General features: G+C 40.6%; 2 protein-coding genes across 5 annotated transcripts in view; both read right to left on the minus strand.

Moving 5' to 3' along the window:
- KDSR (3-ketodihydrosphingosine reductase) overlaps positions 1–4,152 on the minus strand; it is a 35,407-nt gene extending 31,255 nt beyond the window's left edge. The window contains exon 1 of the mRNA XM_032470581.1: positions 3,919–4,152. Coding sequence (XP_032326472.1) covers positions 3,919–4,026 — 108 coding nt within the window. The 5' untranslated portion in view covers positions 4,027–4,152. The remainder of the gene's footprint in view (positions 1–3,918) is intronic.
- Positions 4,153–12,159: 8,007 nt separating this feature from the next.
- VPS4B (vacuolar protein sorting 4 homolog B) overlaps positions 12,160–25,834 on the minus strand; it is a 37,683-nt gene continuing 24,008 nt past the window's right edge. The window contains exons 10-12 of one of the 4 annotated variants that reach the window (XR_004316233.1): positions 23,459–23,599; positions 21,808–21,959; positions 12,160–13,797 (exon numbers count right to left, since the gene is read on the minus strand). Coding sequence is in view for 1 of the 4 variants with exons in the window: in XM_032470580.1 (XP_032326471.1) it covers positions 21,858–21,959; positions 23,459–23,599 (243 nt within the window). In the remaining 3 variants the exon portion in view is untranslated. Of the gene's footprint in view, positions 13,798–17,420; positions 17,723–20,354; positions 21,960–23,458; positions 23,600–25,834 lie in introns of those variants that run through there. The other 3 variants (XR_004316231.1, XR_004316232.1, XM_032470580.1) reach the window with 3 other exon arrangements.

Consider the following 25,834-nt stretch of genomic DNA (forward strand, 5'->3'; position numbering starts at 1 on the left):
TCCTTCACAGACTGCCCCACTCCTACCTTAACCTATTTTTCAGCACTGTATCCTTTTTTCCCCTTGTTTTACATCACTCACATAATCAAACAGCCATGCACTTACTTGTGCAATTATTGGATTCACAACCATCTCTCCCATCACCCCATAAAAGCCATAAAAATACCAACTCTTGGGGGGGAGGGCTTAGCTCAGTGGTAGAGTGCATGCTTAGCAAGCACGAAGTCCTGGATTCAATCCCTAGAACCTCTATTAAAATTAATTAATTAATAATAAACCTTAAAAAAAATACCAACCCTATTTTGGCTCCTCACTATATTCGCAGCACCTAGTACAGTGCCTGGCATATAGGAAAGTCTCAATATATATTTAACTTAGTAAGACAAATACAACATTATCTTGCTAGTCATTTTCCCTGTGCATATAATATAATATGGGCCAGGGCAGTAGGGGGCCTGGAGTTATCAGGTGATGGGGGAGGGGGTAGGGAAGCGTCAGAGAGCATCCATCCTTACATGTTTTTCTATCCTGCTATAAAACACATTATATCATAAGGTCTGAAGTCGGAAAACTAAAAGGCTTTACACTGCATTAAATAACTGTATCAAAACTTAATCCTTTCTCTATAGTGAGACATGAAGATTATTTCAAATAATTCACTGCTGTAAATCATGCTGTAATGAACATCTCTGATCCCATCCCGTATTTTAAAGCATCATGAAGTCCTCCTACACACCGAACTATCTCCCTGGGACTCCCTTATTTTTCTTGAGCCTCGACTTCTCACCATTAAAGAGATTTCTTTGGTGGATAATTAACCAATTATCTACCAGTTACTGTAATATTGTATCTGTTGCCCTGACTAACAGTCGCCTCTGAGGAGCTCTTTGCTACTGAAATACTTCATGGGTGGTTTTATTTATTAATTTTCACCAGACATTCCAATTCCATGGCAATTACCAAGATCCTGAAAAATGGCCCTGGCTGCTTTATGATGCTGTTCCTACTGCCGAGAGGTCTCTCCACCCAACGTGGATTTCCAAATCCTACCTAACCTGCCGAGGCCAGTTTCAGTGAATCCTCCTCCAAGAAGCTTTTCCAGGCTCCATCCCTCCGTCCTGTCCTTTACCTGTCTTTACACCTTCTACCTTGTGCAGTTACCTCTGTACCTTCTGGCAGGCTCCCTTGCCAGACTGTAAGTTCCTTGAGGACGATCACCAAGTCCAAGTCATATCCCTCATTCCCAGCACAGCACTTTTCATAAGCAGTTGTTAAATAAATACCTGCCTACATTAATTTGCAAGATGGTGTAGGGTACCATTTCCCTGAAAAAAATACAATGTCAAAAAAACTTGAGTGAAATTTCCCTATTTGTTATTCAGTGAACTAATGAAATTGAAGTGATGAATTTACTGAGGAAATGTATATGCTCTAAAAGTACTCTGCAGATATTAGCTACTGTGATAATTCCTATCTTTTTTTCTAGACTGTTAATAGGTGAGCTAGCATGTGTAAATTTACTGCACAGCCAAGAACAGGGTTTAACCTTGTAAGTTTTGTCCATAAAACCAAGACTAAGACTTCAACTTTGGAGTCATGGTTCATGGAAACTAAACTTCTAGGTTAAGCCAGCTAATTCACAGAAGGTATCCAAGGGTACACATAAGTCAATCTAGGCTTTGTCATTCTTGGACGTTATAAGAAAATATAAGGGATTTTTCTATTGGCTGAGAAAATGGTAAATATGTATTGAGTTGCCTGACCACTGGTAAACTGAGAAGAGATGTGGGACTCTAAAGAGTCGAATTCCTTTCTTCATGTCTTCCTCTTACTATTCATTGCAAATATTATTTTAAATGTTACTATGTATTTAATCATACTGTACACCTCTCACTGGGGGCAGGAGAGAGGTGGTCCTCCAAGGACAGCTTCTCCCACCCATCTCCCAAAAGGGGAGAACTTGATTTTCCAGTTCTCACCAAGCCAATTCAACAGCTTTTAAAAAAACCCCAGCTGGCTTAAATTGGCATATACTGAGACTTGCTGTACCGTGTTACCACTGTAATTAGAGAGAGAACACTAACATAACAGAATTGTTCTCAAAACAAAACAATAACTAGTTATGGCCTAAGCCTGTTCATGCCTCCACAAAAGCAAGACATTCTAAACATTAGGTCCCTCTCCTAACACTACCCGGTCTAGTCCTAGCAAATCTCAAGAAAAAGAATTACACTTCCACTCTTTCTATGACATTAAAAAAAAAAGACAGATGGTGACATCACATGAATTATTCATGCCATCCTCACGTTACTGCTAGAGGCATATGAAAAGGGGGTGGTGAAAATAAGAAATTCTCCAGATCTATCCCAACAGATGCATGTATTATCTACGGCCTGCAGAAGCATGATGGGGCTGGAGGAACAGGGTTAATAAGAAATTCTCCAGGACCTATCCCAGCAAGATGTGTGTATTATCTTATCTATGGCCTGCAGAAGCATGATGGGGCTGGAGGAACAGGGTCAGCATGAAGTCCCTTTCAAACAAACACTGAATGCAAGTTTTCATTACTGCTTTGACTTCACCATTTTCCAAGTTATGCTCTGCGGACGTAACTTCTGAAAGAATCCAACTTCTAAAGCCATGCTTTTGAGGCAGAAATTCTCTTGTAGATGTGACACTTTCAGAATTTAGCATGATTGTAAAACTTTGCTCCCCCCGCCCATGAATTTACACCTACCTCCTCATCTATCTTCCACATCAGGAATAGCAGCAGTTGGAAATATACTAATAGTTTTACATGAGAGAAACTACAGAAAATGCATGTTCCCATTCACAAACTCTTGCCCCGACGGAAAGCACCCAGAAAGCAAGGCCCACCCCCTGGTATCACAGCTCATTGGGGAGGTTGGGATCTCAGCGGAGACACCCAGATGTCACCTTCGGCACCAGGAGGATTTTTGCACCGCCAACTTAGTAACTAACTCTCCTTATTCAAAACCTCCCGCCTCAATGTGCCTCGAGGTTGTGGAAACCAAGCAAGAAAACGGACGAGAAAGCCACAGCAAATGCTGAAGAGCTGGGCGCCAGTAAGAAGGCATTCTCTCTGCTTAAGAAAGATGCCCCACCTGCAGAGAAGGGATCTTTGAAGACACGAGCTTCTAGAAAGAAACAAACCAAACCCATTCGCATGTCCTTTATGCCTAAAGCACTAGCAGGTCGTTCCACTCATCCCTCTGACTGGAACGATGGCAGAGGACTGCACTGAAACAGCACTCGGCGGACCCCAGACTGAACTTGGAAGAGACAAGCAGTGTAGACAGGACAGAAGCGTCCCAATACCGCTAGCTAGGACTGCCAACCCACCGGGTTTGGAGCAGCCCCCCACGCCCCCACCCTCAAGTGAGTCACTTTCCGGATTCCTTTGGCAACTGTCACTCGCACAGACCACCTTCCAGTTCCGAGCTGCCCCGGTGGGTCCTGGAGGCTGGGACCCTCTTCCCCGCTGTTCGCCTCCTCGCAACCCGGCTAGGACCGCGCGCCTTGCCGGGAGCCGCCACCGACCCCGGTGTCCTTGGCAAAGTTTCTCAGCCTCTCTGTTCTTCAGTTGACTCATCGAGAAAACCGAGGACAAAAATACCCAGATCCCAGGGATGCCCCGGGCATTCACGAGGGCCTCCTGAACCCCTGCAGCGCCGGGACCGGACTCTCGGGCGCTGACCCCGTCGCCCTGCTCTCCGGCCCCGGGAGGAGCCAGATGCAGCGGAGGGCGGGTCCCCGAGGCCCTCCGAAGGGACAGTGCCAGGGCGGACGGCGGCAGGTAACCCTCCATTTGGAGCAGGGGACATCGGAGGCTCGGCCTGGGTTGCGGGCCGGCCAGCGGGCCGGGAGGCGGCGGCGCAGCAACAGGAGGCCACTCACCACCACATGCGCCCCGGGCAGGGCGAGGGGCTTGGGGCTGATGAGCGGAGACACCATGTAGAGCAGCAGCACGAACGCCACGAGGAAGGCGGCCGCCAGCAGCAGCATCTCTCGGCCGGGGCCCGGGGCCGGGGGCGGGCGGTCGGGCGGCGCAGGCACAGGCGCGCTGGGCTCTGGGGCGCCGGCGATCACGCGCGGCCGCGCGCAGCCGGAGCCGGTTGTTTGGGCTCGCGGCGCGGGGCGGGGCACCGGCCGGAGGGGAAGAGGCGGAGCCGGCGGAGGGCGCGACCGCGCGGGGCGGTGCTTCCAGAGGCGCGGAGGCGGCGGCCGCAGCCCGGTTGTGCGGGGAGGTTTCCTGGTGCCCACGCTGCCTGGGCCAGGCCTGGGTCCCGCACCCCCGGCACCTCCGCCCGGGAGATGGGCCTCCCGGACGCGCAGTGCAGCGGCCCCGGGCGGCGCTGCCTGGAGTGCTTCTAGGTGACGCCCGCGGCTGGCGGCGAGGGTGCTGCTTAGGACCGCGGAGAGCGGGTTGCCAGGCCTCCCCGAACCGCGCGCCCCGTGGTCGGGCCGCCGGGCTGCCTCCGCTTCCGCCGCTTCCGCCGGCGCTCCAGGTGCCGCCGCCCGGGGCCGGTGGGAGCGTCTCGGAGCTTTGCAAACACCTGCTCTGGGATCTGCGGACCTCGATACGGTGTGGAAGCCCGGGATCAAGCTCTGAACTCCGGGGCTCCATTTCGTATTTTCTTGGCGTAGTTGGAAAATGGTCCCAGGCCGCTTTCGCTTTGCAAAGGACTGGGAGAGCCTTAACGTGGAATTTTAAAAGTCACTTAGATAATTCACTTTCGTTAAGCTCGGAGTTCATCTTCTTTACCAAGGCAGGGTTTAGGGGGAAAAAAGAAAGAAAGAAATAAAGCTTTGTTGAGATCTAATTTGCATATCATACAATTCACCCATGGAAAGTGCATTAAAAAAGGGTTTTGGTATAGTCAGGGTTGTGAAATTGTCACAGTTTTACATTTAGTTACACCCCCACCTCCAAATCCTGTGCCCATTAACAGTCATTCCCATTTCCTCCTAAACCCTGCCCGGCCCTAGGTAATCATTAATCTTTCTGTCTCTATAGATTTGCCTATTCTGGATATTACATATAAATGAAATTATAGAATGTATAGGTCTTTGTGTATGGCTTCTTTCGCTTAGCACGATGTTTTCAGCGTTCATCCATGTGGCACAATATATCAGTACTTCATATTTTTTATCACCAAATTATACTCCGTTGTGTGGACATACCACATTTTATTTATCCATTCATGGACTGATGGACATTTAGGTTGTTTCCACTTTTTGACTATTATGAATAATGCTGCTATGAACATTGATGTACAAGATTTTCATTTCTTTTGGGTATGTACCCAGGAGTGGAATTGCTGAGTCTTACAGAAACTGTTTAACCAGAACTGCCAGACGTTTCCAAAGCAGCTGCACAATTTTACAATCCCCACCAGCAATGTATAAAAGACTCCAATTTCTCCACATCTTTGTCAACACTTGTTATCATCTGTCTTTTTAATTATAGCCTCCCTAGTGGATGTGAAGTGACATTTCATCATGGTTTTGGTTTGCAAAAAGCAGTATTTTTGTTTGCTGGCTTGCTTTTTCTTTTGGTAGTTATTTTTACAAATACTAAGGAGTTCAGGAACAAAAGAATTGATCTGAGTTTTTCTTCTTTCTTAACTTATTGCCCAGGATTAGCCAAATTGCAAGGTTTGAGGGCACAGTCTCCCAAGACTTCTGACATCAATTACAAGTTTGAGGAGGGGGGTTCCTAAGCCACCCTCAGGTCTGATAATTTGCTAGGACTCACAGAGCTCCCTGAGAGCGTTATACTCATGGTTAAAGTTTATGACAGCAGCCAAGGGAAGAAGTGCATAGGGCAAAGTCTGGAGAGCTCCAGATGTGACCCTCCCAGCACCGGGGTGTGACAGTATCCATGGAGTATTGCGAGCCAGAGTAGTTCCTCTGGAGTCTGAGTTTTTACTGGGGTTTCCTTATGTAGGCATGATTAATTGATTGCTCTGAACTCAGTCACCAGGTCAACTGACGACACAGGACAGGGAAACGTCCAGCAAAACCATATGATTGGTCTTTCTGGCAGGGCCAGGCCCCCCCCTAAAATCCAGGTTGGCCAGCCCTCATCTACACAAGGGTCTATCAGGTATGATACAGGTTACCTCCAGGAAGCCATGTCCAAAGCTCTCCTACAGCAAAACAAATATGTGCTTAACATTTGGAAGAGCAATGTGGAGTAGGAGGCTCTTAAATCAATTCAAACAGATTTGACCATCAATTTCAGTGTTGCAATCTTGCTGATAAGACGATCCCAGTGTTACACTGTGTTGAGGTGTGAGTAGTAGACATAAGCTGAAAAAGAAGAGTCAAAAGATAGTGGCACTTTGCTAGAGTTTCACTCATTCATCATCAGTTGGTCTAGCTTATTATCATATCATTTGACCACAATGTCTCCCAAAGCAATGCCTCTCCGGTTTGCAGGTTTCCATTCGACTCTATCCAAAACAGGAGTGGTCTCTGCCCTTCCAGGCATCTTGTAATTAAGCTCTCTTCAGAGACTCTTACTCTGAGCCTCTTTTAAGGCATTCGTGTAATATTGGATTTTCTTTGTCACATAATCCATTAATTCTTTTCTTCCCTCTTAGCTACCACTTGTCCTTCTATCTGTGATTTATTTTTACTCAGACTTTTCCTCATTGGAAGGGATGTCAGATTCAGCCTAGCGCAATGCTGTTCCAGAAGCCAGTACAAATACTAGTCTAGTTCGTATAGGGTTGGGTGACATAGATACACAGCCAGCGGGCTTTCCCAACCACTAGGCAATACCCCTGCATTCACTGTCAGTCTCAGTTTAGCCAGATAGAGTGAAGGCATAATCCATCCATCAGCCTCTTAGGAATTCTGGTATAAAGGTTTAAAAGTATTGTTACAGTTTCTTATTTAGGGATCACCCCTGATTCCAGCACCCACAGTTGAAAGCCTGGTCCTTGGAACCACTGCATCAGGTAGAAAAATAAGATAGTTGAGGCAACGTGGAGAAAAAAGAGAAAAGTACAGTTGTACCACCACCTTCTTTCTCTGGGGAGAACTGCATAGTCACACCAGCATTCTCCCCCCACTTCTCCTCCAGGACCTCCAGAAAAGTGGAGAAATCTATCTAACGGGGACCCTCCCATGCTCCTCCTCGTTCTAAGTGGAAGCCCAGGCTCATGAAGGCATGTACGGCAGCCCCTTCCACTTCCCCCATGTTAGACTATAGACGTTTCCATTGTGCTTCCAGCTGTCCGTTAGACCAGTTCCCTGAGGATGCTATGCAACACGGTACATCCATTTGATATGATACCGCCTTCCCCGTTGTCGGACACTATGAGCTTATTATTAAGGGTGTTCTTTGGTCTACAGAAATGAAACTTGGAAATCCAAATTATTGCAATATCCTCTGGTCCAGTCGTTTTACAGTATTTTGAGCATTTGCATCTACCTCCTATCCAGACCCATTTGTAGCCTTACAGAGCTACTAGCATCAGGCCAAACCTAGGGACTCACAGCACGAAACTCAGCCCACCGAGCTGTGCTGTTTTTACCTTCTTCAGTCAGAGTGGTGGCCTTCCCGGCACGATGCTGTCCACTCACCTTGAAACTGCCATCCATAAACCAAACAGCTCTTTTTTGGTCAATATAGAGCTGTTCATAGGGAGCTGCCCAAGTGACTACAGATCCAACAATTCCTCAAGTGGTTCCAAAGTCAGTCTCAGAGGAAAAGATCCTACCTGCTTGTGAACATGAGTGCACTTCCTTGCAGTCCCCTGGTCCGCATGCCTGCAAATTCCGTGCCGTTTTTCTTCATGGAACTCTTCTGGGCACTGTCTTTTCCATTAGCGTGCTTTCCTTACATCCCTGAGACAATATGTGTATTTCAGGTTTCACAGTTATTTTATGTCCTTCAGTTATTGGGGCAGTTTCGGTTAATGTCCAATAGCAAGCTAGTAATTAGCTCTCAAATGGAAGTTCTCGGTCCAAAATCTCAGCAGCCGTTGATAGGTAGTGTTCACAGCCTTTTGCCATGAGCCCCAGGATGCCTGGACTTATTTCAAGTGGTTTTATGGATAAGATCCAACTGTATTTCCAGATGAGGAATATGTGCTTCCAAAATCCAAATAAACCAACCAGACACTGACATTATAACATGTTTTGCCAACCAGGTATCCCTTACTGTTTAAAATTAACAAGCTGTGCGTGCTCAGGCAATGCTATGGGCTCCCATTTAGCATGGCCAATCAAAAATGCCAAAGGGCAGGTTTACCTGCCTTCTGTTTTACAATATGAGGTAGGGGAGACTTGCCCTAATCAGACACAGAATCCATCCCCATGGTACATTCCCATAAAGAAAATGCAAACACTTTACATAGAGTCAGTTCCAACATTCCAATTTTCATCCAAACTTTCACCTTAATCCTTTCAATGGTTGCAGCCCATGTCCTCCCACCCGAACTGTAGAACTCTTAGGACTTCACCAATGGACTTTAGAACCATCTAAATGTCCATCAGTAAGGGAATGAATAAAGAAAGTGTGGTAAATATATACAATGGAATATTAGTCAGTCTTAAAAAATAAGGATGTCCTGCCATCTGTAATAACACGAATGAACTTGGAGGACATTATGCTAAGTGATATATGAAAAGATTTCACAGAAACTTTGTGACACAGAAAGACAAATACTGCATTGTCTCACATACAGTGGAATCTAGAAGGGAAAAAATAAAAGTCCAAATTCATAGTAACAGAGAGCAGAAGGGTGGTTACCAGAGTCTGGGTATGGGAGAAAGGGGAGATTAAAAATTAAAAAAAAAAAGGATAAAGTAGTATATTCTAGGGGCTGTGGGAGGCAGTCATGGAGAGTTAGTGTTTAATGGGTATAGAGTTTCAGTTTTGCAAGATGAAACAGTCCTGGAAAGGAAGGTGGTGATGGTTGCACAACAAATCTGAATGTACTTAAAACTACCAAACTGTTCACTTAAAAATGATTGGTAGTAAATTTTGTGTTATGGGTATTTTGTCATAATTGGGAAAAAAGTAAATTCTCCCTAAATTGATATACTGCTTTGATGCACTTCCTATCAAAATCTCAGGAAGATTTTTCGTAGCTATAGACAAGATTATTCTAAAATCTATATGTAAAAAGGGAAGGGACGTAGCTCTGTGGCAAAGCACTTGATTAGCATGCACAAGGTCCTGGGTTCAATGACCTGTACCTCCATTTAAAAAAAAAGACTTAAACAAACAAAAGAAACTACTAAAATTTATGTGTAAAGGCAAAGAAAGTAGAAGAGCTATAACATTAAAGGGAAAAAGTGGGAGTCAGTCTACCTTATTTGAAGACAGTATACAGCTACTATACACCTATTATAAAGACTGTGTGGTATTGGCAGAGGGACAGAGACATAGATCAATGGAACCCAGAAATGGACCCATACTGATACAACTGATTTTTGATAAAGGTGTAAAAGCAATTTGATGGAGGAAAAGTTGCCTTTTCAAGAAATGGAGATCCCTGACTAATACTCAAGGGATCATGGACTTAAATGTAAAACTAAAAAATCTTTAGAAAAAACACATTGGATTTTAGAAGAATGAAGACTTTGGTCATTCAGGCAAAAAAATCAGGTCACTTGTTTAAAAAAGAAATCAGGCTAGTTTCAGATTTCTCCACAGTGACAGTTGACGTGATCCATCTATAAGATCCTTAAGGAAAGAATGTTGAGCCAAGGTTTTCTATCCAGCTAATCTGTATTCCACCCTTTGAACGTGTAATGACTAAGGAAGCACTTCTCCCTTGAGTGCTTCTTGAGGAAAGTATTAAGGCTATTGTCTCAGTCCGTTTGGGCTGCTGTAACACCATAGATGGGGTGGCTTATAAACAGCGGAAATTTATTTCTCTCAGTTCTGGAGGTTGGGAAGTCCAAGATCAAGGCGCTGGCAGGTTTGGTGTTTGTAAGAGCCCACTTCCTGATTCATAGACTGACTTTTCACTGTTCCCTCACCTGGTGGAAGGGGGAAGTGAGCTCTCCAGGGCCTCTTCTATGAGGGCACAAATCTCATTCAGGAGACCAAAATCACCTCTCAAAGTCCCTCACGTGAGGCTTTAGCATTTAACACATGAATCTGCGGGGACAGAAACATTCAGTTTATAGCCACTATGGCAGGAACTGGGAGAGGTATAGTAAAGGGACTGTTGTTTGAGAATTTGACAAATGAATACATTTTACAGTAGAACAAAGACTGAAACAAATGCAGGGGCTGGGGTAAAGAACTGTATATAAATGTTATACATCTTAGTGTAAAAATAATAAAAGAAACGTATTTTGGGAAGGGAAGGGGGAAAACCTATGAAAGTAGGATGACTTTACTAATTGCCTGATTTGTACCAGACGTCCAAAGACACCAGTTAAGTTGAGAAATCAAGTAATAGAAGTATAAGTGTTTACAGTATAAAGGTAAACATTAAGAAATATATTAGTGACTCAAATCAGGTGAGTTGGGAGGGAAGCAGTATGTGAATTTTGTCGTTGCTTATGGTAAAGGACTAGCAGATACTATCAAAGGAAATAGATACAAGACTAATTATAGAGGCATGCAACAATGCTACAGACTTTCCTAACGAGAGGTTATTAAAAAAGGCAGAGGGATATAATGTCACCAGTCTTAACAGATGATGATGACATTCTCTCTTGCCGTCCACAGCACCTACTGTTTCTGTGTCTCCACTGGTCCCCGTGTTATGCAGGGCTGATTGGCAACCACCAGCCAGCCTTGCCCCTTTTCACTCTTAGTTGAGACCAGTGCTTCTCAAATTATGTTGAACCTCCAGTTTCCATTTTAATTCCCTTTCTGTGGCAAACCAATTAGAAAAATGAAACGAAACCAAACCAAAACAAAGACATGCGAAACACAAACTTCAATGATTTACAGTCAGGATTTCAAAAGTACATTTTAATAAATATAGTCTGAACAAATAGAGAAGAAGAATGACAAAACTACAGAGGCTGTTTATTGAAAGCATGCATAAAAGTGATTAATATAGAGAATGATTTTTGTAACAAACTGTATTTTCTAAAGATAGCTGCCACAATATTTCCAATCCCACATGTTTTTTTTTATAATGTGACCTTGATGCTCATTTGACTGAGTGCTGGGGTCTATGCTCTCTTCCCTTGAACCTGGGTGGGACTCTGTGACTCCCTAGATCAATGGACTGTGGCACAGGTGACACTGCAGGATGTGCAAAGGCCATGTAGCTTCCCCCTGGGTTTCTTGGGACACTCACCCTTGCAACTGATCCATCATCCTTTGAATAAGCTCAAGCAGTCTGTAGAGATGTCCATGAGAAGAAGAACTGAGGCCTCCAGCCCACAGTCCCTGTTGACTCCCAGCCAATAGCCAACACCAACTTGCCAGCCGTGTGAGTAAACCATTTTGAACGTGCACCCTCCATCCCCCAGTGACGATGCCTGGAGCAGAGAGGAGCCATCTGTGTTGAGCCCCACCCAGATAGTAGATTCGTGAGCAAAGTAAATGGTTGTTGTTGTTTTAAACCACTGAGTTTGGGAGTTATTGTGAAGGAATAGATAACTGGAACGCTATTACAACGATAGCTTTCTGTTATTTGCTTTTGTAATAAAATTATGAGTGAAGTAGCAGTTACTAATATTACCACCTATCATTGCACTCTGAATGAACTTACATACTGTAGAGTTTTGTTGGGAGAAATGAGCTTGCTTCTTTCTTGTTGACTTATCTAATGTAGGTTGAGTTGTCAACAATGCAACTACCAAGGGATAGTGTTTACCAAAGCTATTGGCATGTTTTGTTTTAACACATGCTGCATGAATAAGCCAGAAACAAAAGGGCAAATATTGTAGGTTCCATTTATATGAGGTACCTAGAATAGGTAAGTTCATAGAAAAAGAAAGTAGAATAGTGATTACCAGGGGCTGGAGGGAGGGGAGAATGGAGAGCCATTATTTAATGGCAGAGAGTTTGTTCGGGTTGAAAGTTCTAACAGGTAGTGTTGATAGTTCCACAACGTTGTGAACGTACTTGATGCCACTGAAGTGTGTACATTTAAACATAGGACAAAATTGTACATTTTATGTTATATGTATTTAATATACATATAACATAATAAAAAATGCTTACTTCAAAAATCTAGAAAATAAGAAAATATAGAAAAATGTTTAATTAGTAATAATTCTACAACTCAAAGAGAGCTGTTTTGGGCTCTAAACTTTCCTCAAGACACCTTCTTGGGATGACCTCACAATACATGGCAGGGTCATTACGATAATAACGTTTTCTCTCTCTAGTTTCTCTTGCCCTGTTGTGTGAAGAGAGCGGGCTTCTCTTGCATGTGGAAACAGGCAAAACCATAATCCCCTGTGAAATACTTTCCTTCCTCCTGGCTCCTCTACCAACAAAGCCTATTCTTTTCTGTCACTAAAGAGATTAAGGCTAATACCTTTGAGAGCAACAGGAGAAAAGAGACTTTGTAGGCTACAGGTAGGAATGGGGACAGATGTCTCACCTCACAAGGTGGGAGGGTTAGAGCCACTCACTCCCCTAAGTGGCCAAACATCAAATGGGATGGCACTGAGGTTCCTGGCTCCGGCAGAGATTCTCAGACTTCGTTACTGGCGTGGAAGGGGAGAGCTGAGGGGCGTCCATTGACTTGAATAATAAAAACATCAGCAGCAGTCTTAGACTAGAAATTTATCCATCTCTAGGTATTTACAATCCTTGGATGAAGAGGTCTAATAAATAACAGTGATTTTCCTGACAACACAGCGGATTTGGATTTGATTTAATGCTAATGTAGAAATACGACGTTTTTGTCTTCTGGAATTTGTGAACTGAAATTTAGACTTGCCATTAGCGAGTTCCCATAGTTTCAACACCCTCTAAAGTGACAGAAAAGTTTGTCGAAAGGTTTTTCTCTATCTTGTAGTCAAGCTTATAGAGGCAGGAATCTGTGAGAACTAATGTTTTAACTCTTAAAGGAAAGGGGTGTGTGTGTGTGTGTGTGTCCCCTTCTATTAAGATTCTAGATATATCACCTTGGAGGTGAGCAGCTGTTGAGAGCTGTTCAGTTTTAAAGTTTTTATTTAATAATCTAGAGCTCTTTTGCATGTTGATACTTTTTTCACATAATCACTTTTTATTTTAGAATTTTTAAAGGCTTCTATAAAGTTGTCAGTGGATTCTTAAAGGAATTATTAATATAATTCCTAAGACATCCTACATTGGAATTACAAACACGAAAGCCTTTTAATGTTGCAACATCTGATGTCTTAGACCATCAATAATTCCTTTAAGAACTCACTGACAATTTTATAGAAGTCTTTGGAAAAATAGGACATAAGTTTTAGAGTTTTGGCAACTTTCCAAGATACAAGATACAACGATTCCCCTATCAAGGAATACCTTGATACCTAGTCTGAGCAAACAGAAGATGCCTTGCCATTTCAGCCAGAACGGTGCTCACTTGTATACAAAAACGACAGTTCCACGACCTTGCTCATAGACAACCCATGGGTCTGTGTGGAGTGCTTGTGAAGTAGTGTCAAGACCAGTTGGTCATGGATTCTACCACTGCGTGTTTTTGAAGAAATGATCCTTAATCCTCCAGGCTTACTTATTTACTTCATCACATCTGCTTTACGTGGAGGTGTAAATGTGTGTACAACTTCAAAGTAAACTGCAGACTTCATGAGACTTCATCTCTCATCTCTGCACGTCCACAATGCAGGAGGTACCACCTAAAAACAAGGGCCCAACAAACATCAGTGTCATCACATACCGTGTCGCACCCAAGACAGTTACAGTTCCACAGTATCTGATACTTAGTTCGTATTCGGATTTCTTCAATCATCTCCAAGTTGCTTTTTATGGCTGTTTTTTCCCTCAAACCAGAATCCAAATCAAGTTTCACATGTTGCATTGGGTTATTGGGTTGCGTGTCTTCAGTTTCCTTTAATCTAGAAAAGTCCCTCAACCTTTACATTTTATTTATTTATTTTTTGTTTAATGACATTGACTTTTTGGAGAGACCAGGCCAGTTGCCTCGCAATCAAAATAGTAACTGTATGTGGTTATAAAAATAACCAGTATATAGCGGGCCAATAATATATATCAGCAGTTTCCGACCCTCAAACCCTCCTCAACTCCACCAGGGGTAATCACTTTCAATTTTTCAGATCTGGTTCTTGTGGCAGATTTTGTTTTTGAAAAATGGTATCTTCCAACTCAAATGCTCTTCTTACAGTTTCCTTGATACTCCTCACAGGTGGCATCTATATCTTCTGCCCTTCGAACAAGGGCTTTTGTGACTCTTTCAATCATTAGAGTGACAGTATGTGACTTCTGAGGCTATCATTAAAGGTGATACCACTTCCCCCTTGCTCTCTGGAATACTTGCTCCAGAAGACTTTGGTCTGACTGCCCTTTGGCCGCCATGCCGTGCGGATGTCCAAACTAGCCCAGGCAGAGAGGCCGCTTGGGGAGAACCTGAGACTTCATAGAGAGAGGTGTCCCACTGCCCTTAGATGCTTCGGGCCTCTGCACTCCCAGGCCTAGCCACTGTCTGACTGCAACCTGTGCAAGAAATCCTGGCCAGGACTGCCTAGCCAAGCCCTCCTGAGTTTCTGACTCATGGAAACCGAGAGAGAAAATAGTGTTTTAAGCCATGACGTTTGGGATTGCCTTACAATGCAGCAACAGAGAACTGAAGTAACTTTTTGGAGTTACCTCCATACATGCTCATTGTACTGTGTCTTGATTTATTGATCTTAGACATTATTCTGTTTCTTATTTTGATAGATGAGACTTTAGCTCACTTACATTAACCCCTCATTTACTTGTTTCTCTCAGTTTTTAAATATCACCATTTAGAATTCTTTTATTGGTTATCTTTGAAACTTTGTTTTTAAATCTCTATTTCTTGTTCCACCAACTTTCGGAACCTGGCATCACCACTTGTTCGGTAAGATTAAGCTTATATAATTGTGTCCTTTTCCACACAGCCCTTTCAGTTCTCAATTAGCTCATATATATCCTGTTTTTTCACTATGAAATATTAGGCAAACATAAGAATTTATAAACTATGTGAGCCCTGATATTCTCCAAAACTCACTTATTTTCTGCACTGTCCGTCCTGAGGAGTTAAATGGGCTTCTGGTAGATAATACCACATTCACGTCTTTAATGTCCTGGAGGGTGGTACGAGTTTGTGTAATTTCTACTAGTATTATAAATGCTGCTTTACTGGGTGGTTTTTTTTTTTTTTTTTTTTTTTTTCCCCCTTAGGAGGGAGAAGTTCCAGGGGCTTCTTGACCCTTCTTTTTCCACTAATCTTTGCTCCCTGGGCCAGGGAACCACTATGGTGACTGACTGGGGGTACTTTAGAGTTGCACTGGGCCTGCTAGGGTGCAGACTTTGGTCACAACTCCCCTCCATTTATCACTTGCTCCCTGTAAGTCCCCTCTTGGACAGTGGGCCACAGTGATTTTCTGATTCTCTGGTGAAGTGTGAGCTCGGAGCCGGGTCCAGCGATCCCCGGCGGTCTGAGCACTCCCTCTCCCTACCTCACAGCAGCCCTGATACGCAGCCTCAGACCCTCTGGGAAGGCGAAGGGAGGCTCCCAGTGCAGCTGAGATGCTATCGCAGGAGCGTTCCTCAACAACACGAGTCTCCACTTCTTCCAAGTGGTACAGATTCTAGGACTTGATTCTGGCCTGGAAATTGAGTGAGGTGCTCCCTCATGACGAGCAGGCTTTCTGGTTCCACTAACGCAGCAATACCTTAGTGAGCTGAGCTGCCATTTATTTTTGCCCTAAGGACCCTGCCACCACTGAATCACTGCTCAGGATCCCTGTGGGAAAGGCCATCCTGATTACCATGCCAGCCCTGCTACCTAATGTGGTGACCAAGCCTGCCTGGTTCGTGCTGGCCAACTGCCACTGCTTGGCTTCTGCAACAGAGGATCGTTCCAGCTCCCATGAAATCAAAGACCCAGAAAACCACTTTGGAATGCCATCCTTTCATCCATCAAAGCCCTGGTTAAGGGGCTGGGTTAGGGCCTCCCCCAGGAACGCTGTGGCTTTGTGAGTGGTTCTCACGTAACACAGCCACTGCAGCGTTTCTATTTCCTAAAGATACTGGGTTCCTTCTTTGACATTAGTGGAGTTCAGAGTGGTCGACTGTCACATTCAGTTCCTTCAACTAGTCAAGCAGACAATTAAAAGCACTCTCAGCAGCTCAACCCAAAATGCTAAATTCAGAATCTGCGTTGACTGAACCCATTTTGGGAAGACTCAATCAAATCTGAAATTAGCTCACCAACATAATCCATTCCCACACGTGGTCCTCCAGACTTCCTGATACTCAGAATCCTCCAAATTCTCACAAATATGCACATTTCAGTAGTATGGGTCCTGCTCTTGGTTTGCTAAATTTCCCTACCTTCACAGAAAAAAGCTTGGTGAATCTGTGAATTCCACTGATATAAGTTGGCAACCTGCAGGGTCAAATACTGAGTTTCGCTTTTGATTACTTTAGTATCGTGGGTGCAAGAATGTTTCTTTGAGCAGTCCTGGAAGGTCTCTGGGTTTTCCATCCCTGCCTTGATCTCAGCTGGCAGTCTATGAAGTCCTCACGCCTTCATTTTGTCCTATAGCAGCTGCAAAACAGCTCCCCAATGTTTTGTCCTTACTGGACACTTCATTCCATGACACACCAACAATAGTGTCATTAGCTGTCTCACCATGGGCTGCCAGATTCCCAACCAGTTAGATGCTGTTGCTACTGCTACGATTCTGTTTTTAATGTCCTGCCATCTATGTGGTGCTCAAGATCGAAGGACCTGGGTGGCACCAGATAAGCCAAGTCAAGGGCCCTTGTGATGCCTGCCACCTAAAGAAGAAAAATTGGATCTCCCCACTTTGGCTCTGCAGCGGGAGGCCAGGAGCCTTCCCAAAACCAGCAGGCAGTTTGGATGAACAGCATTCCTCCAAGGTACATTTGTTTGATGAATAGTTTTGCTGTTTTTTTTTTTTTTCCTTTTTCTCTTTTTTTCTTAAAGCCTTTTCTATTATTTTACAGGGTTCCAGGGGAGATAAATTCCCGTGATCAGCTGTCAAGCTAATTCTTCCTTAACAACTATTTCTTATTTAATTTTGGGAAATTAAAATATTTAAAGATAAAAAAAGAACAAGTTAATGAGTATCCATATTTCTATCACTCAGATTAAGCCACTTAAATTTTTGACGTATGTTTTCATTTCTAGTTTTCTTTTTTTAAAAAAAGTAAAAATTGCGAGGTGGCAGGAAAAGAGAGGCAAAAATTATAGATGCTCATTGTAAAGTATTCAGACTTAGACAAAATATGAAGATTCATTCACTCAGTTAATATTTATTGAGCACCCAACAGGCACCAGATACTGGTCCAGATACTGAAGATACAGCAGAGAAAAAAAACAGACAAGAAAAATCCCAGCTCTCATGGAACATACATGTTAGTAGGAAATATTACAAATAAGAAAAATATTAAATTACACAGTATGTTAGATGATAAGTGCTACAGAGAAACACAGAGATTTGGTATGCAAATCATCAGGAGGAAATGCAATTTTTAATAGGATGACCGGTCAGGGGAGGTCTCACTGAAAGGTGGTTTCTGAAAATATACCTAAAGGAGGTGAAAGAGGTAAAGAAAGGAGAGAAGTCAACCCCAATGTCACTATCCACAAATAACATAATGAACATAAGGCGCAGATAATTCCAGATATCTAAGTCTATGCACAGGTATCTGGACGAATGATTATGGATGAACAGAACAACACAGCTGGGAGAAATACACTGTTATATAAAAGGGGTTGAAACTATAGATTTTTGGGGGGATCATCAATTATCTATTAAGCATCTATTTTTGTTTCTGGAGATACTCATGTATATGCACACATATATACATACATCTGCATCACCCAGATTCAGGTTTTGGATTGCATTGTATCTACAATCAATATGGTTAGAAATGATATATTCTTTTTACTGAAGCACAGCTGACTTGTAATTAAAAATATTTTTAATAAGTCTTCCAACTCATGAACAGGGCCCATCTCTCCATGTATTCAGGTCTTACTTAGTTTCTTGTAGTAAGTTTCACAGTTATCTATGTTGAGGTCTTATACATGTTTCAGATTTATTTTAAGGTATTTGATGCTTTCTGATGCTACTGCAATTGGTATTCAAATTTCAAACTGTTGCTAGAATACAGAAATACTGTACTTTTTATCTATTACCCATATCCTGTAATGTTGTTAAATTCAGAGTCTAAGTTTATTAATTTGGATTTTCTACATACACAATCATGTCACCTGAGAATGACAATTTGGTTTCTTCCTTTTTAGCCCCTAAACTTTTCATTTATTTTTCTTACACTGGCTAGAAACTCCTGCACAAAATGAAAAGCTGTGGTGACAGTAGGCACCTCTGTCTTTTGCCTGATCGCTGGGGAATAAAGTTTCCAGTAATTCACAGTTAAGTATAGTGTTTGCTAGAGTTTTGTTTCTTTGATAGATCCTCTTTATTAAGAAGCTCCCTTCAATTTCTAGTCTGTGAACTTTTAAAAATGCTTTTGATGACTCTACAGACTTTCTCCTTCACTTCTATAAATGTGGTAACTAATAATAATTTTTCAATTTTTAAACTACAGATAGTCCTTGCTTTTGCACTGCACCGTGTAAATGGAAATATGCTGATTTTTGTGGTCTAAATCACTCCCACCCTGGCAGAGTTCAAGCTACCAATGAGATGACTGACCAGGTGGGAAGAGAGATGTAAAACTGGTTGTTGTGAGCCAGGATGAGCCAGCACTGGCACACCTCAGACTTCAGTTCCCAGTAACCAAGACCAAAATTTATTACAACTTCACAGGACCAGCAAGAACAAAGCAACCTCAAGTTATCTATTTTATAAAAAGTCTCACAGATAATCTAAAAAGTTGATAAAATATGGATATAACCCCCTTAATGTTTCAGGCCTTTATTAAATACCTAATAAACAGCCTCTAGCACTATGTTAATGCAAAGGAAATGTAACTGTTCGAAGAGCTTACAGTCTAAATAACCTACACACAATGAACAGAATGGGCCTGAAATTTGGAGAAAAATCTTCAGATAGCTGCAGCAACTTAGCGCCAAGGAAATCTAAAAGGGTGGGGACAGTGTAGGAATTCTTCCTAGAAGAGATTATACTAGGGTCATGAGCTAGGTCTTAATGAAGATAATGGAATCTGGGCTAGCAGAGGGAAGAAGGAAGGAGGCAGGAAAGCACAAGGCACCCGGCAGCCGTGAGCTCGCCCGTGAGACGCTGGGCGCTCCCCGGTGCCAGCGCCACTTGCGGTGCTTCCGGCGACGTGTCAGGGAGGGACGCTGCCGTTTCTCAAGCTACGCAAGTGCAAGTGGCTAAATGGTACCTCACGTTAGTCATCAAACGTACTCACTCTGCTTTTCTGCATGGACGTGATAGTGAACTCAAAAGTCCATTTTCTACTGAAATACTTTATAATTAAGGTCCTTAAGGGTTTTTAGGCTGAGACAAAACACATTCTTCAATATCCAGGGTACAGCTCAGAGAGATGATCAAGGAGGGTTTTTACTTGTTGACTCTGAAAACATCTACCCCAAATCATAATGGTCAAGATCCAGATAAACAGAGCCTGAACATTCGGTTTCCTCTGAGTATTTATCTGTTCATAAAGAACACATGGAAAAACCTATGCTCTACCATTCTAGAATAAGTCTACGATTATTAGATTCCAGAAACAGCTTGAAAACCAGAAATGTGGGAAGTGGAGCTATGGCCACAAGTGATATGGATTCTGAGCTAGAGTTCTCAAAGCACATAAAGAATTAAGTGTGATAAAGTACCCTTATTATCAACATTGTACTTATATACTATTTGGTCAATTTAAGGAAAATATTTTGCCAAAACAAATTTCGGATACACAAAAATTCTGGATTGCAACTACTATATAATTATTATAGTATAATTATGCTAATTCTCCTAATGATATGATTAATAGCAATACCATATGATTCTGAGGCTGATAAACTATATAAAATATCGTAAGACTTCTACAAAGAATTCAGTGTTAGTCTGCCAAGTTAATTTCCAATCCTCACATAAAAGTTACTGAAGTAGAATTTTCATGTATACATTCTTAATAATTTTTAATGATTTCTTTGTATCTAATCAATTTAGATAATATTTTCTCCTATACAGAAGACCCCAAAATAAAGAAGCATACACAGAATATAGCCAATAGTGGGTTATATCAATTTACTTCACATAAGAACAGCATTATTTCAGGCCTACGATTTCCATTTAATATCAATAAAAACAATCTGTACAGAAAACCCAAAGGCAACCATATAGCATAACATGTAAAATGTGCAAATATACTTTAAAATGCAAGTTATTCTATAGCATTTGCACGGCAGAACTTTATAGTAAATTAAGGAATCTACCTCATTCTAGCTGACTTACTAATCCTTTGTACGTAGAGCCAATGCAAATGTACAAGGCACAACTTAGTGTTGACACTAACACGTATAACACACACTCAGATTGTTTGACGATATTAAAATAACATAACATCATGTTTGCATTTTATTATTTAAGGAGACATCAGCTCATTTCTAAAGCTTCATGAAGCATTACACTGATAACATATGTGTGGCCAGAATAAACTGTTCCCTGAACTTAAAAGGTAGACTAAAAAGACAAGACCCTTACTATCCTATATTAAAAAAAAAATTTATATATATATGTACACGCACACCCCCACATCACACATAAGAAACTTTCCATAATCTAAAGGGAGGTTGTTCCTTTTAGTAAAGGTTCCCATTACAGTATTTCATGATAGTTATTTTAAAAGTACATATTTATTTACCACCTGTTTTGGTCAATCTTGCTACAAAGACACTGAAAGAGACAATTTTCTTCTTCAAGATAAAGACAATGTTTAATTTAGAAAGTCTTTCTCTTGAGATTGCACAGTGAAAGGTACGATTTAGTTAAATATAAAAGCTTGCTGCTTTCAAAGAAATGATTTAAATCTACACAGAGAAAAATGTCAACCTATCAAAAATCAGTAAGAATCTTGCCTAGAACACAATTCGAAATCTTTCAAGCCCAATCACAGTGCTCTGTGCCGTTTTATTGCCCATCCCTGAGAGTAAACCATTCTTAATTTTTTAATAAAGTAAATAAATTCTACATGGGTGAGAATGAAGCTTATGATTTTTTGCAAAATATGAAATAAGCCTCTCCATTTTAGTAAAGAAAGAAAGAAAGAAAAAGAAAGAAAGAAAGAAAGGAGAAAAAAAGAGAAGACAAAAAAGAAAAAAAAAAAAAAAAAGAAAAAAAAAGAAAAAAAAAAGAAATGCTCTTTACAAAGACCACTCACTATTCATAGCAATTTAAAATACTTGCATTTCAATCAATTTTAATCTTTTTTTAACTGGGTAAATTTTTTTTTTTTTGCTGTTAATACTGGGTAATTTTTATTTTTTTTGCTATTTACATATCACTCATTTCCTTATAATCCATTATTTTATAATTGTTGTTAATAGGAGCATTTAATTGGTAATGGAGCAAAAGTACATATAAAACGTAAAGGAATGCTGAGTGAGATCTCTACTTCCCCGTGGTAAGAGTTTTTTTACAGGAAATAATCTGAATGCCATCCAAGAAAGGCAAAAATACCTAAGAGAGGAAGAACACACATGGTATACGTCTTCCTTGTTGTCTTTGGTTTAGCCTTCTTGACCAAAATCTTCTGTAAACTTCTTTAATTTCAACAAGTCGTGTTCATTGACTGTGGGTTTTGTGTGAGATAGTGACAGTAACATATCCGACTGCCAGGAAAAGAAGGGGAGAGCATTAGTTACAGATATAATCAAATAAGAAACATTGCATTATCATCGTTATTATTACTAACTCCCACTAAGGTTAAATCTAAATGTGTATAATGTGCAGCTACTGACGATAAACTCTCTTTTCTCCTAAAGGACATCTTTGACTACGTTACTCCTTTGCTTATAGATTTTCAGTTGCTTGCCTTGTCCTGGTCACAGTCTTCAAAGGTTCCTCAGCACCTAAGAACTACAGTCCGCTTATCTTGAGGATCAAGGCCCCCAGAGTAAGTCCCTGATCACTTTTCTTGCTGAATCTGTTTTTTCTTAAACAAGAGAGCAGTTGTTGAAGTGCAACTCAAAAGGAATATAGTCATTCACTTAACACTAATATGAAAGAGAATAATACCATTTAATCAGTATCAACTAATCAAAAATTTCACCTATTAGTTAAAATTACCATGAAAATGGTAAGAAAATATGCCAATATCAAGGATTCATTAAAAAATTAACTTTTAGGCCATGTTTCTGGTAAAATAGTATGGAAAATGATCAAAATAATTAAAACTTTAAAAATTAAACCAAAGATTAAAACAAAAAAGGGTTTCTGAATAATTTCTCAGATAAGCATTGTGGTTACTTAGCACATAAATATATCTATATACATACGCAAACTTATATACATATGTGTACAAATATGTCTACATATCTTATGAAAGTTTCCCCTTTGGAAGTTACTGTTAATTTTGACAAAAAGCTCTTTGAAAATCTGTAACTAAAGAAGATTTTAAAAACTGAGTGTTTATCAATAAGAAAACACGAACATAATAAATACTTTCTCAATCACAGTAAGTTCCCTAAAATTAACATGCATTACAAAAGAATCTTACGATCCTTAATTCCTCCAGTAGAAACTATAGAAATACAATTTTTATGAATATTTTAATTCATCCAATGTAAACTTCAGAAATGTAATTTTTTATAATAAAGACTTTGTTTTCAGACTTTTTAAAAACAGCACTGCAATATTTGAACTTTCTATGAAGCCTTGAGAAGTAAAAGAGAAAAACACCATTATGAATACTATGATACACACATTAGGGTAACTGGACATTTTATAAAATCTGAGATTCAGGGAAAAAATTTTCACCAATCCCACATTCTAGTTAATTAAGTCTTGACAATAATTTATGTGATATATATGAACATTTCAGTGATAATATCCCAGCTATAAAACTCATAATGTCAGAAACCTATGTGTTTTTAGGAAATAGCTTACTCTCTTAATATTTCCTCTCTAAAGCCCAAGAAAACATTTTTAAAATATTTTATGTTCAATTACTCTTTACAACTTTTTAAGTAGTTAGACTAAATAAACATGTCTGATCATATTAACATTTTTCTAGCTAATTTCATGTAATTGAAAATTTTATCTGTCAGACAAATTACAAAATACAGTGAGTGTTTTGAAATTTTTCTTAAAAGCAAACAAAATGTCAAACCATGGAAACAACTGGCTCCAAAAGTTTATCTCCAGGGACATCCATCCATGTCATTTCAATGGCACCAGGGTCACCTGGAGAACAGGGCGTTAGCAGATCATCTACTACGCTGTTAGGATCTGCTCGTGAAGGTCCGTGAACCTGGAATAAACAGGCATCTGAAATATTTGTTTGAACAAACTAAATGAACATTAATATTTAGATCCTTATTAGGAAACCTGAAAATGTACTGTTATTTTATATTTTGTTAAAATGTTTTCTTCTGAAAATAAATAAAGGGAATATACAACAAACAGTATAGTTGTCTCTGGGTGATGGGATAGATTTTGCTTGATTTTAATTGTTTTCTTGATGCTTTTCTGTATTTGAAATTTCCTGTAACAAATTACTTATATGATTGCAGGGAGGAAATAAGTTAAAATAAGAAAGACTTGCGTGCAGCTAAAATTTTTTTCTAATACTTAGTAAGTGCTAATAATCTTACAGACCCAAAATAGACCCACTCAAGAATTCTCTTAATTTTCTCTATTTTCCACAGCTGAGAAATTTGTGATCTTTGGAAGGTTTATTATTGTAAAATGACTGAATCTTTTTGTCTTTCCCAACAAAAATGCTTTCTTCAAATATAAGTATAAAATTAAATGCTAAATGTAATTTCAGTGGTATTTTATGATTCATAACTGATTTAAAATAAAAAGTTTTAGTAACATCCAGAAAAAGAAATTTTGTGACACAGAGTGACACATCACAAATATATAGACAGGGACACATTTGTATCAAATTGGGGGCTAGCTGCTTTCATTCTTATTTTAATATTTGTTTTACAATGATCAATCTTAAATACTGTCTGAGGACTAGGGCAGAGGTGAAGAAATAAACATTCTTACTTTAATTATGTGTACTTTACTGCTTGTCTTTCCTTACAAAAATTCCAGCAGCAGGGATTTTTGTGTTTTTTTGACTGTTGTACTTTCTGACTTAGCTCTGGGCTCAGATTAGTATTTCAGACATTTAATAAATAAAATAAAAACAGGCAAACTTGTTCTTGCTAACTGGAAAATGGAGCAGAATATGGAGCCACACAGAGACCTGCTCTAGTTGGTGATACAAACGGCCTGATGTTATGACTGAGTTGGCTGCTTCAGCTTTTTGTCCTCCTGACAGGGGCCTGGCTTCAGGGTCACATGAGCTATCCCCGGGAGAAACACAGAGAATGGGAAGCTCAGCAGGAAAGGGCTGAGTTTCTAAGAAACCACAGTGTCTAAATGGCAAAGAGAATTTAAGAAAAAATATGACAGCTGTGGAACAAGCTTTATATTTCTCTCAGCAACAAAGTGGCTGAAGAAGAGATGAGTCATATTTACTGGGCTACTCAGGTAACATGACAGGTGTTTTGTGAACATTATTTCATCTCGTTCTCATAACAGCATTTCAAAGTAGTGTTATTATCATCCTTATTTAAGGGATGATAAAAATGAGACTTGAAAAGGTAATACAATTTGGTCAGGGAGATATGACAAGTAAATTGTGGAGTCAGGCTTCAAATTTAAGTTTTAATTCAAGCTCATTATTTTAAAAAGAACTTATTTTATTGTGGCATATAACAGACATACATGTATGCATATGAGAGTCATGACCTCTTAGTCTTGTCATGTACAGCTGGATTAGGTTTGTTAACAGTTCAGGATTTTCACATCTGTGTTCATGAGCATATTGGAGACTTGTCCTCAGCAAGAGCGTTGGTCCAAGTTACTTAAACTATGTTACTTAACTGGACATTACAAGATACCCAATTTTTTCTTTTTAAACAAAATTCTGTCTCAAACCATATATATATATAGTTCAAGCCATTCACGCAGACAGGATGGTGCACGGCAGGGGTAGGAGAGCAGAATGGTGGTGACTTCAGATTCTGAGGGACACTTATTCAGAGCAAAGCCACACCTCTGCTCCTCTCTAGCTGTACCCTGGCAAACAGTGTTACCATCCAAGTCCCAGTTTAATCATGTTAGCTTCTCAGTCTCAGACTGACCATCAGCAGGTGGCCACCTGCACCTGTGGCAGAGCTTCTGTGAGGACCAGATGAGACAGAAGATGAGGAGAGGACGCAGGCCGGGCACGTGAACACTGAACACTAGCTGCTGTTATTTTCACTGTGTCACTGACGTGTAAACCTGCCAGATTCCGCTCAGGGGCATCTTAGTTACATCAGAGACAACCATATATTTAAGTTTCTATACTTACATCAGAATAGTAAATACTTCAAAAATCACTGCATACAAAGTTTTAAAACACTTTGGGAGAACTTATTTTCAATGAAATGGAAACATGTGTTATGCTAACCCACTTATGGTCTCAAAACTTGATTTTAAAAAT

Source organism: Camelus ferus, chromosome 30 (assembly GCF_009834535.1).
Source record: "Camelus ferus isolate YT-003-E chromosome 30, BCGSAC_Cfer_1.0, whole genome shotgun sequence".
Taxonomy (NCBI): Eukaryota; Metazoa; Chordata; class Mammalia; order Artiodactyla; family Camelidae; genus Camelus; species Camelus ferus.